This window comes from Chionomys nivalis, chromosome 23 (assembly GCF_950005125.1).
Source record: "Chionomys nivalis chromosome 23, mChiNiv1.1, whole genome shotgun sequence".
Classification (NCBI taxonomy): domain Eukaryota; kingdom Metazoa; phylum Chordata; class Mammalia; order Rodentia; family Cricetidae; genus Chionomys; species Chionomys nivalis.
Genome location: NC_080108.1, coordinates 12,735,534 through 12,748,538, shown reverse-complemented (window position 1 = coordinate 12,748,538; position 13,005 = coordinate 12,735,534). Strand labels below are relative to the sequence as shown.

At 47.0% G+C, this 13,005-nt stretch overlaps 1 protein-coding gene across 4 annotated transcripts; it reads right to left on the bottom strand.

Annotated features, from left to right (window-relative positions):
* Positions 1–1,357: 1,357 nt before the first annotated feature.
* On the bottom strand, positions 1,358–11,727 carry C23H15orf40 (chromosome 23 C15orf40 homolog). 4 transcript variants are annotated; one of them, XR_009056091.1, is made up of 6 exons: positions 11,591–11,727; positions 10,399–10,525; positions 8,282–8,409; positions 6,195–6,306; positions 4,635–5,329; positions 1,358–1,378 (listed from the first exon to the last, which is right to left on the bottom strand). XR_009056091.1 is itself a non-coding variant. In XM_057756215.1 (5 exons), exons 1-4 carry the CDS (start codon positions 11,681–11,683, stop codon positions 6,211–6,213), a joined length of 444 nt encoding a protein of 147 aa, XP_057612198.1. In that variant the 5' UTR covers positions 11,684–11,727; the 3' UTR covers positions 4,065–5,163; positions 6,195–6,210. The 4 variants fall into 4 exon arrangements, 3 of the variants coding, with proteins under 3 accessions (XP_057612198.1, XP_057612195.1, XP_057612197.1); XM_057756215.1 differs by lacking the exon at positions 1,358–1,378 and having other exon boundaries at positions 4,065–5,163; XM_057756212.1 differs by lacking the exon at positions 1,358–1,378 and having other exon boundaries at positions 4,145–5,329.
* Positions 11,728–13,005: the final 1,278 nt, after the last annotated feature.

Genomic DNA, 13,005 nt, shown 5'->3' with positions numbered 1-13,005 from the left:
TACACGGTGGCTGTCAACCTGTGGCTGACATATCCTGTGCATCAGATACTTACAACTCATAACAGTGGCAAAATGGCAATTGTGAATTAACATCAAAAATAGTTTTACGGTTGGGGTCACCACAACATGAGGAACTGTATTATGGCGTCCCAGCGTTAGGAAAGTCGAGACACGCTGCACTAAACCATCTCACTGGGCCAACTTCAGCTTGGTGACTGATTGGCCGCAAGCTGCTCAGCCTTTGTAATCCCAGCCTTTGCTAGGATGCTTCACTGCTGGCTGTCATGACCTGCACCTTGTTGTCAATTCCTCTTTCGTTTCTCGACTATTTTCTCATGTCTTTAAACTTGTTGTTGCCCAGGCTTCTCTGACTTGTCCTGTGTTCTGCCTGTTACTTTGTTTCCAGCATGGTCTTTAGCTCTCTGATGCTTTTATTATTATTATTATTTTCAAAGATGTATTATTTTTAATCATGCGTATGTGTGAGTATGTGCGTGTGCGTGTGGGCGTCCCAGTCCAGAGGTGTTGGACTTCCTGGAGCTGGAGTTAAGTTGTGAGTCATGAATGTGGGTTCTGGGAACTGAACTCAGTCCTCTGGAAGAGCAGCCTGGATCCTAACTGCTAGCCGGCTTTCTAGCTCTCTTTTTAAACTCAGGCCTTCTTCGGGTGTTTCCCTGGGACCTGATGCGAGCAGGCAGCCTCAGAACAGTAGAGGCTTGGCCTCCTACCAATAATCTGCTTCCTAACTCTTCACTGTGCCGCTGACCTCCAGGGAAATCTGAGGAAATCTAAGGCTTTGTCATAATTTCCCTGTAATGGCAGAACACATCACCGGTGAGGCGACTGTCGTGTAAAAGTGACTAAGGCGTCTCTAACTTGGGCTTCGGAGTTCCGGGATTCCCTGGCTCTCTCTAATCCCAGCCTCTCTGAGACACCTTCAAACGATGGCATTTGTAGGCTTCTCACAGGGACAGACTGTTCTCATTAGAAGATCCCACTACACAGCCTATGGGCGGGTGTGTTCTTCAGTCTAGTAAACGGGCACGTTAGGGACCTGGCCAGTTGTCCTGCTCAGTTCCATTTTGGGAAACGCTGACGAGGTGGGATCTCTGAAAGCTCCGGAGCAGAGGGAGGGGCTTGGGATCCTGCTGTCTTCCATGGCGCTCACCTGGACGGCTGAGTACCCAGCTGGCTCTCAGCCAACACTGTCCTGTGAGATACTTTTCAGGGCAAAGGGATTTAAGTTTAAAGAACATCTCTGGAAAGACAAAAACTTCCGAGCGTGTGGGAACGGCAGTGCGGAAGGAAAGTCCTACAACTGCATTGACCAGCGTCAAAGTATTCGTCGATTTCTGCTGCGGCTCCACAGTGCCACCTCCTGGAAGTAAACGGAAAATTATGAGTTTTTTAAGTCCTCATCACATACATTAAAATGATTTGAATTTGGGGTCATGGCAGGTTCTAAATACTTATATTCTGCCCTACAGTTAAGGAACTGCTTAACCAAATCCTTGAAAACTCGATATAGAACATTGTAGTTCGCAGCCTTAGAGAACCTTCTTCTTTTTTTTTTCTTTTGGTTTTTCGAGACAGGGTTTCTCTGTAGCTTTGGAGCCTGTCCTGGAACTAGCTCTTGTAGACCAGGCTGGTCTCGAACTCACAGAGATCCGCCTGCCTCTGCCTCCCAAGTGCTGGGATTAAAGGCGTGCGCCACCACCGCCCGGCTAGAGAACCTTCTAAAATTCCTATCTTTGGCTTTTTGGAGCCATAAACACTGCCAAGGTCCCACTTGGGTCCTCTGATTGTCTCTTTGTCCTCGAGCCAAAGGAAAGATATGGAATGATTCACAGAAATCAGAAGCCCCTGACTCCTGAGCAGGATGAGCCCGTCTTTTTCCTTTCCCACGTTCTGCTCATGTACGGTGGGAGAACCCAAGTTCCTACAGTGGTGCAGGGGAGACTGTCCCTTCTGGTGGAAGCGAGGGCTACAGCATTACCCTGACACTGGTCCTTGGTTACCTCAGACCTCATTTACAGCGCTGGCAAAGCCAGGGTCCCCAGGCTAGCACAGGACAAGAACAGCGGTCCCATTGCGTAGACTGTGGGTATCTGCCTCTCAGAATTACTTGGGGGTGGATCAGGTTAGAATCCTACCTGGAAAAGGCTAACGGATGCTGGATTTTGTGTCCTTGTTCCTGGCTCTACTTCAGTAGTCTTGAGGTGCAGATCAAACCTGGGTCCAACTGAAGAGAGCTGCCTACCCGGTCTTCCGAGGCAGGTCAAGGTTCCCTTCAGTGCTGACGAGAGGCGGTTAGGACTGCTGGAGGCGACCGCATCTGCAGAGGGAGGAGGACTGTCCTAGAACACAGCCCCTGGACTGTTCTAGACGGCATCACTAGGATGGAGCTGTCTTTTTGCTTATTCGTTTATCTGGACGCAAGATCTCATTGTTTAACCAGACCTAACTCAAACTTACCACACAGCCCAGATTGGCCTTGAATTTTAGATTCTCCTGCCGCAGCCTCCTCAAAGTGGGGTTATAGGTCTGTACCCCCATGCTCAGTAGTGATGCGTCTTGTTAGAGAATACTGTTATGAGTCTGGCAGAGGCAGGCAGATCTCTGTGAGTTCGAGGCCAGCCTGGTCTACACAGTCAGTTCTAGGACAAATAGGACTAGACAGTTTTCTCAAGAGAAATAAAGAAATCGAGCTGGAGCTGGAGGGGGTAGACATCTGTGCCCAGAGGTAGGTGAACTTGACGCTAGCAGTTTGAGATTAGTCTGGGCAACATAGTTAGGCCCCATGTTCAGGAAAAAAATTATTGTAGTGAAACCTGGTTCCTACCCAGCCTCCACTGATAAGTTTTGATTCTGGTCTCCATTACTAGTTTGCTCCAGAGTCTGCTGATCCTATCTCCAGCTCTGGGATGGGCCTTAATTGGCCTAAAATGATTAGGATAAACCTCTTACCTAATCACTGGTTCAGCTAGTTGGCATTTCTTGCCAAGAGGGTGGTTTAGACACTCCTACGATCTGATTTGACTCGAGGTGGATGGGGACGGGACTTCTGGAAAACAATGGCCAAGCTCTTCAGGACGGGCTCCATTGCAGAGGATGTGACACCCCCACCACCACCACACACACCAAGCAGAGCCTTCTGCCTCAGGAAAGGAACTGGGTTTGAGCATTAGGCTGTCATCACAGGAGAAAGGAAGGGGGAATTTTGTGACATCGCTGCTCTATGAAACCCTTAAACACCTCTGGACTCTGTGAGCATGCTAACACATTTTTTTTTTTTTTTATTAAAAGGGGAGAAAGGGGAGAGGGAGGGAGAGAGAGGGAGAGAGAGAGAGAGGGAGAGAGAGAGAGAGAGAGAGAGAGAGAGAGAGAGAACCAGAGAGAGCGCGGCCACGCTGCTAACACATTTTCGACATGTGTTTCTGCTACACGAGAAGCTTCCTGTAGTGAGCCGTGCAAGGCTACAGGTGAAATGCCTGTGAGATCCAGTGGAACTGTGGGAAAGTTCTCCAGCCCAAACCACACAAACCAAGTACTCAGAAGCAGTGTGGTAGAGGGTCTTACAAGACAGGGCAGCTGGTTTAAACCAGTTCTGCCTCTAAGCAGCACAGGGCTTTGGATAAGCTTCTCAGCTGCTCTTGTCCTTGGCTCCTGAGAAGGAACTGCTAGCTCTCTCACATCAAGCATTTCGACAATCGGTGTTTCTTGTGGACTTGGTTTTTATTTTTTTATTTTTGGTTTTTCGAGACAGGGTTTCTCTGTAGCTTTGGAGCCTGTCCTGGAACTAGCTCTTGTAGACCAGGCTGGCCTCGAACTCCCAGAGATCCGCCTGCCTCTGCCTCCCGAGTGCTGGGATTAAAGGCGTGTGCCACCACCGCCCGGCTTGGACTTGGTTTTTAATGATCAGGTCATCACAGTACATTTTCTCCTGTACTTACTGGCAAGGCACACACTACAAATCAGCAGTTATGTTATTTACTAGATGAGTCTAACCTGGCTGGGCGCATTGTGCATGTTTGTGTATAGTCTGGTATGTGGGAGGCTAGGGCAGCGGAAGCTGCAAGGCTGCACATTGACTTAGCGAGACCCTGTCTCAAAGAACAAAATGAACAACAATCTAGAGTTCTATAATGTAGGTAAGATATATAAAACATATTTATTATCATCTTAGCTACATATAGACAACATGTGTTGAGAGAGATACATGCTATCTATACAGATCTAGGGACACAGGCTCACAGATCAGGCTGACCTGAAACTCTATTACGTAAAGAATCATCTCGAACTTATCACCCCCTCCCCTCACATCCAGAGTGCTGGGATTACAGGTGTGAACCACCACACCAGTTTATGCAGGGCTGGGGATCAAACCCAAGTCTCAGTGCCTAGCAGGACGCACTACCAACTGAGCCACCACACAGCTCACGGATGGGATCTCTGGTGGGCTTGCTTTACAATGAAAAGGACTTCCAGGTAATCTTTCTTCTCTTCTTTTTTAAAAGACTTATTTTTTTTATTTTTAATTTGTATGTATGTGTCTGTCTGTCTGTCTCTGTGTGTACATATGAGTGTGGGTGCCCTCAGATCAGAGGCTCTGGATCCCTTGAAGTTGGAGTTACCAGCAGTTGTGAGGCATCCCACGTTGGGTTGTTGGGAAGTGAACTGAAGTCCTCTCCAAGAGCAGCAAAGCTTCTTAACCATGAGCCATCGCCCCGCCACTTCTTTACTCTTTTAAGATCTTTGGAGATTCCTAAGAACTTCTCGATTTGAAGATTTACAAGATTTTCAAAAATAACTGACTGACATTACGTTACAGGTTTACAATTATTTACTTTTCCACAAAATGTTCCACACAATTTTTAAAAGATATAAAAAAAGTTTTGGCATTTAAATAAACATCTTTAAAAAGAAGTTAGACTATAAAGCAGCATGAAATGGTTTTCACTTGTAAAGAGAATTAGGAACCCCCAGAATCCACAAACACTGTGGTGATGTGAGGCTCAAGGCACCACAGGGAGTCAAGGGTGCTAAGTTCCTGCTGTCGTCTTGCACGCGGTGCAACTGGTCTCCTGATGTCTGCAGATCAGAGGCACCACCGTGGACAGCAGAGGGTGAGGTCGGTTGTCCTGACTGGCTTGTCCAGCTGTCCTGTGGTGAAGCCATGAAATTATAGTAACATGCCGGGCGGTGGTGGTGCATGCCTTTAATCCCAGCACTTGGGAGGCAGAGGCAGGCGGATCTCTGTGAGTTCGAGACCAGCCTGGTCTACAGAGCTAGTTCCAGGACAGGCTCCAAAGTCACAGAGAAACTCTGTCTTGATAAACAAAAACAAAAACAAAACAAAACAAAACAAACAAACAAAAAAAGAAATTATAGTAACATATTTCAGGCTGTTTAGTGTGTATGTGTGTGCCTGGCACATACACACACAGGAACCACATGCCTGCAGGTGCCCTCGGAGGTCAGAAAAGAATGTCGGGACAGCCTGAAACTGGAGTTTCAGGGTGAGTACTCTGATGTGGGTGCTGGGGGCCAAGCCCAGGACCCCTGGAAGAGCACCAAGTGCTCGTAACTACTGAGGCATCTCTTCAGCTCCCACAATGAGGGATTTTAGAGCCTATATTAAATGGACAGACTTAAATTTTCTACTTTTATTTTAATCTGATTTATGTGTGTGTGTGTGTATTCCACTCCCTATGTTTGGACACATATGTTTTCTTATTTAGCCACCTCTGTGTTGTTATTTATGTGTGTGATATGTGTGTGTGTGTGTATTCCATTCCCTATGTTTGGACACATATGTTTTCTTATTTAGCCACCTCCGTGTTGTTATTTGTGTGTGTGTGTGTGTGTGTATTCCACCCCCTATGTTTGGACACACATGTTTTCTTATTTAGCCACCTCTGTGTTGTTATTTGTGTGTGTGTGTGTATTCCACCCCCTACGTTTGGACACACACGTTTTCTTATTTAGCCACCTCTGTGTTATTTGTGTGTGTGTGTGTGTGTGTATTCCACCCCCTATGTTTGGACACACGTATGTTTTCTTATTTAGCCACCTCTGTGTTGTTATTTGTGTGTGTGTGTGTGTGTGTGTATTCCATCCCCTATGTTTGGACACACGTATATTTTCTTATTTAGCCACCTCTGTGTTGTTACTGAAACTCCTCAAGGACGTACTTATCATTTCTTGCCTTTATTTTTTTTCAGCTTCCTTTTTCAGTTTCTCCAAGACCTCTTCTGGAGTCGTAGAGGCCAAGAGCTTCACCACCTTTTCCCGAGATTTACCACCCTGAACCAGAAGGAAAAAGACACACTTAGCATCCTAATACTAACAGAAGCAACAGACCTCTGTCCCCTGCAGCATGTCTTCATGGGGTGTCATGGATGGCCCCTCCCAATAGCCTAGTGTGGTGGTTTAAAAGAAAATGGCCCCCAAAGGGAGTGGCGCTATTAGGTGTGTGGCCTTGGAGGAAGTGTGTCCCTGTGGGGGTGGGGTTTTGAGGTCTCTTTTGCTCAAGTTTCACTCGGTGTGACACTCAGTCCACTTCCTGTCACTTTCTGATCAAGGTGTAGTCAGCATCATGTCTCCTTGAACGCTGCCATGCTCCCCATCATGATGATAATGGACTAAAACCTCTGAAACTGTAAGCTACTCACTCAATGAAATGATTTCCTACTCTGTCAGAGTTGCCCTGGTCATGGCGTCTCTTCACAGCAACAGAGACCCTAAGACATCTGGGCACACTCTCCTGGACACTTGTACCTTAAAACAAATTTGTATGACTCTCCAGGGTTTCTTGGCTTTCTACCTCAATTTTTATAATGAAAGTTTGGCATTAAAATTTCAAGATGAATGTTTACAATATTCTAATTTCTTCTTCTTTTCTTTCCAGACAAGGTATCACGTATCAGATTAGTGCAAACTCAATATACAGCCAAGGATGAACTTGACCCCTGATCCTTGTCTGTCTCTCTCAGGGGCTGGGATTACAGGTACATCCCACTATGCCTGGCCAGTATTCTAGTTTCAAGTAATTTGAATTACAAAGGAAAATAATTTAAAAATATTAAGCATGACAATTTAGTATAAACTTTTTATAACACCTAAGTCTAAACAAATTGCTCTTTTCTAAATTGTTACACATTTCTGAAAATTTCAAACAAAAAGCAACCACACATCTAAGTACTATGATTTCACAATCATCTAAAACAACTCTTAAAAAGATTTACTCGAAACATGCCTTTTATAAAACAAAATTTGAGCGGGAATTTATCTGGATGGACTGTGTGTATACACACAGAGAGTGGAAGTGTACCTTAGGCTACTGTCAGATCTGGAGCACTGGCAAAGTCAGACATTATCTGCCACAGGGTGGGGGAGGAAAAGGAAGTGGCCTGTTAGGAGGATTTTTAGGTATAGATTATTAATCATCATTGATTATTAATCAGTGACTTTAAATGGCACCCAGATATGAACTGCAGGGGACATACAGCATGAGACCACATGTAGAACTTTAAGACATGAACTTGACCTCCTCTCTTGCAAACGTCTGGACTCTGTTTCAGCATGACCCCAGAGACGCCAGGGGCCTGCTCCTAAAAATCATTCTCTGATGATTCTGAAGTAAAACCAAGGTATTAACATCATATAAACTGATCTTCACAAGGGCATCCTCTAGTGAGCAGAGCCAGCGTGGGTTCATAATTACTTGGTGAACTTCTTAATGGAGATGACAAACAGAGACCATTTTTCAGTATTTCCATATGGTGATGTCTTGAAGGAAGTGAGCAAGGTTAATCTGACAGTAGGTACAGTGATGAATTTAGAAAGGAGAAAAACGCTGTAAATGAGCAAAATGAAGGACTGTAAGTAGAGAGGGCCCGTCTCAATAAAACAGAGGCAGTGTGGCTGAAAGAGACTATGAAGCTACAGAATTTTGTATTTAAAAGAATATGAGTTTTTAAAATTGGCCTTACAAGACTGGAGAGATGGCTCAGTGGCTAAGAACACTGGCTGCTCTTCCATAGAACCCAGGTTTGATTCCCAACACCCACATGGTGGCCCACAGCCATCTGTAACTCCAGTCCTAGGGGACCTGACATGCTCCTTTGGGCTCTGAGGGCACCAGGGATGCATGTGGTACAGACACACATGCAGTCAAAACAGCCACACACATAAAACTATTTGAAAAACTGGCTTCACAAAAATTATAGGATGTATGAACTATGGTCCGTATGTAATAATTTAGAAGGGAGAGCCCTACCTTATCCAGAACCACGTCACTCTTCCTGAGCTCCAAGACTTTGGACAGATACCGACAGAGCTCCGCATTCGCTTCTCCCTCGGATGGAGGGGCTGCGATCGCCACGCCAACAGCCTCGGTGGTCAGATCTGGAAAGAAATGGCATCAACTTCACCCTTAAGGAGATCTTTCCCTCCATGGAGCCAGGAACTGTCCAACAGTTTGATTTACCCGGCACAGGCTTTCGGTTAATAACTGCTGAGCTAAGTCCAGTCTCCTGCGCACAAACAAGGACTGGACTGAACGGTTAAACGAATACGTCAGGGTGTAAATAGGTCAGTTACAGAGCACACACCCACAAAAGAGAAAACCCTAACTGGACAGGCCCAGAGTCCTAGGGAGTACCCTGGATTTAGGCACCTAGAAACTGCGTTTGAACAGCAAGAGCTCTAACGTCACTGAGGGAGTGCAGGGATGAGGCGGCACCCTAGATGGCACAGGCTTCAGGGTGTCACATAAGGGAAAGCCAAGCACTAGGCCAGGTTCCTCTCTCTTGTGATACGTATTTTAAATGCTTCCAACATGCCAGGCACTTAGCACTTATCTCACGGTTACACTACCTGGAAGAGCATACAAGCTTTCCCAAAGGGCTTCCCCATAACTTGGTACCACTATTACCCCCATTTTACAGGTGAGGCAACTGAAGTCAAGCATGCGCCCTGTAGCCTTCACAGTTCTTAGGAGAAAAAGCTCTGACTGGAAGCAGCCTGCAAATGTGCTTGAGCTGGTCCCGCACCTGGGGCCACTCAGCCGTGCCCGTACACTTGCGCCCTGGGTAACAACACATCTATATGTCCCACAGGAACGAGACAGTAGAGTGGCTCTTCCGTTATCTCTCAGAAGCTCAGTTTTTCATCTTAGCATCTTTGAAATCAAGCCATGTCTTATAGGAGATAGAAGAGTTTAGTTGGTCTGATTTTTAAAAATGTACATAGACACTCATGTACCTCATAGTTGATTCCATGTTAGATTTGGCTTAGGAAATACTGACCAAAAAGTTGGGCTTGGGGCACAAACCTATAATCCTTCCAAAGCTGAGGCAGAAGGTAAGTTCGAGCCTAGTATAGGCTACATAGCAATGAAAGAAAGGAGGGGGGGGAGAAAGAAGGAAGAAAGTAAGAAGAAGGAGGGAAGGAGGGAAGGAAGGAGGAAGGAAGGAAGGAGGAAGGAAGGAAGGAAGGAAGGAAGGAAGGAAGGAAGGAAGGAAGGAAGGAAGGAAAACTGGCCAAAGTATGGTTAACAGATACAAGATAACAAGGCCATTAGCACAAACCAGACCTATCTAGCACTTTGGTTTTGGTGTAGTATTTTCTTTTCTTTTTAAGATTTTATTTATTTATTATGTATAGTGTTCTGCTTGCATGTCTGCCTGCAGGCCAGAAAAGGGCACCAGATCTCATTACAGATGGTTGTGAGCTACCACGCGGTTGCTGGGAATTGAACTCAGGACCTCGGGAAGAGCAGCCAGTGCTCTTAACCTCTGGGCCACCTCTTCAGCCCCTTGGTGTAGTATTTTCAAAATATAAAAATAATTTGGTATACAAAGCTTTATCTTGAAAATAAATACTTTTCAAGATAATTCGGTTCAAACTTTAACTCTGCATAGGAATCAGCCAGGGGTCTCGGAGTTCAGGATGTCTCCCACTTTCCAGGTTAATATTCATCAACACTAAACCAAGGCATTGCTCCTCTCTGTCGGTGTCTAGGCTACACATCTGTTTGCTTTGTTGTTTAGAGACGGGGTCTTGTTTGTACTGATGGACCTCAAACTCAAGATCTCCCTGCCTCAGTTCCTAAATATCCGTGACTTACTGGTACTCGATGTAACCAGGTCATCTCCACAGCACCACAGTTTTGAAAAGGAAGAGATACAATGGTTTCCATTTAACTTGGTATTAAATATTGCACATCCGTTTCAAATACCTCTGCGTGAGAATATAGGGTTTTAAATAGAGCAGCTCTAAAGCGTTATCTAAAAATACCATTTATAGCCACAGGCCAGGCTACCAGCTAGTGAGGCAGAGAAGGTGAAGTGACAGCCTGGCCCACGCAGGAATCCCATCAGTGCTCAGATGTACCTGTCACAGCATTTTGTTTAGAGCCGGGTTTGGCATGGATGGCGATGGTGACACAGCCTTTAGGATCGGTTGCCACAGGCCCTGCAGGAGGAAGTGGTGTCTCTGGTTCCTTGGTTTGGTTTCTACCCTGAAATGACACACACAAGTTTACAGGTTACGAGACATTTCATCGCACTTTTTTTTCTCTTGACCCATTACTGCCCCTCACCTTCACTAAACCAGGCTTCCCATTCAGCAGCCAGCCGCCCCCCCCCCCCCCCCCCCCCCCCCCCCGGCCCACATCCATCCCTCAAGGTCCCTGTCAGCCTCCCACCAGTCCAGTGTTTGTACGGCCTGGGAAGGCCTGACTCTGGCCTCCACACCTTTATGCTGCTTTCTCTTGTTAGTTTCAACTAATTCACTTTCTCCTCAAGTAGAGCCTATTATTTACCATTTACTCGGTGTAGCCTAAAGCTGGAAGTGCACGCGCCCACGCACGCGTGCACCCTGTTCGGATCTCATTCTGGCTACCTTAGAGCTTGTTACTATAGGCTGCTGTATAGTTCCTATTCCTCGTAGAGCCATTTATTAGTCATATTTATATCCAATGCACCCTAAAGCTCAGAGTGGGTGAGAGGGTGAGGGGTGGGTTGCAGAAAGAATAATAATGACTGGCACTTAAACGCCATGGTAAGAACATTTTATTCATAAATTCCATGGCAGTATGCAGACAGTGGGTATGAAGAGATACTCCCTTGACCTCAAGGAGCAGGGACCACAGCGCGAGAGAACCATAATAAAGCACATAATTGTGCTAACTGCATCAATGAAGTACACATCCACAGTGAGTTTCTGCATGGAGAAAGGCACCCAGGGCTGGGGAGCTGGGGAAGGTGTCAGCAGGTGGCAGTGCCTGAGCTGGGTCACAGAAAGGAGTAGGAGTTGGAGTTGAGGAAGGAAGATGTCAGGGGAGGGGATGCCGCCTCCACGAACATTAGGAGGCAGAACGCAGTCTGCCGGGAAGTGCAACCCTCGAAGTGCGGGAGCGTGGCCAGGGGTCCTCAGGCGGGCTAATGTGCGGTCCAGAAGGTTCGGACCTGGACCCGAGTGACAAGGTGTCACGGAGGTCTTCCACCCGCCAGGCGCCGCTTCTAGTCCCTGCCGGTGTAGCCCCGTGTCCCACCCTCTCCACACCACGGGACTTGCCACTGGCCTTGCTCGTCGCGCCGGCTTTCTTAGGCATCGTGGAACCAGACAGGAGTCTAGCGGGAGCCGAAGAGCCGCGACCCAACGCCAGCTGCAGCATCCCAAGCCCGCCGGAGCCGCGAAGAGCCCCCGAGCGGAGCGGCGGAAGAGTCCTCTGCGCCTGCGCACGTCGCGGGCGGAAGCAGCGTGCGCGCCGTGCCCTCATCTGAGAGCGACACCTTGCGCCCGGGTTCCGTTCTTTTGGAACCTGCCTGCCAGGGGTGTGATCACGTGTAGAGCCATCTTTGTCCTTAGGAGTTGATGACAAGAGCAGCCAGCCTCAGCGCTAGTATTCCCCACGCGGCATCGTGGTCATTCGCACAGCGCAGTGCGAAAGGAGGAGATTTACAATGGGAAATGGAATAGGACGGCTCGCGAGAGTGGAGCAGAGGCCAGTCGACTGCTGAAGTCAGGGACTGGCCTTGCTTAGTTAGGGTAGGATGTGTGGACAAGAGACACCCAGAGGTAGGAAGATATCTGCCACCTAAATGGGAGATAGTAACAAGTGGGATGGAGCGTGAGTGCTGAACACAGCCATTGAAGAATGGAGCATCTCAGTTCACCTCACAGACACAGCAGTCCCATAGGACAAGGGTGTGTGTGATGTGCTCATGAGAGGAAAGGGGCTGAAAGGCTAGGGACAGCAAGCTTGAAGGCTCAGCAGGGATCCATGTGTTTAACCACACCACATCTATTTTTTTTTTAAAAAAAATTAATTACAATCGAGACACATGAAATCCCCTGGACACTTGACAGCTTCTCCGATCTAGCAGGTTTTCATCCAAGTCATTGTTGGTAACTAGAACGATAAAGACTGTGGCCATGGCAGAGCCTGGGCCACGGACCTGAAAGGCCCTACAGGCCACAGCCAAGGGCCAGAGGGGCGTTGACTGCAGGGCTGTGGGGCAAACTATCAGTAGACTCTTCTGCAGCTGAGCTGATAGAGACATCAGCACTCACTCTAGTAGGACCACTCTCCATGGGCCAATGGGGTCCCTTTCACTCAAACCACATCAGGCACCTGCTGTACCTCTCAACTGTGCCCGCCCCGTTCTGTAAGCACTGGTTAAAATTAAAAGTGCTTGGGCTGGAGAGATGGCTCAGAGGATAAGAGCATTGCCTGCTCTTCCAAAGGTCCTGAGTTCAATTCCCAGCAACCACATGGTGGCTCACAACCATCTGTAATGAGGTCTGGTGCCCTCTTCTGGCCTGCAGGCATATACACAGACAGACTATTGTATACATAATAAATAAATAAATATTAAAAAATAATAATAAAAAAATAAAATTAAAAGTGCTTAAGAGCTAACCTGTAATTAACTAGAACCTTTGTATAAAGCGTCTCACATTCAGCTCTTAGAGAGAAAGACACATGACAAAAGA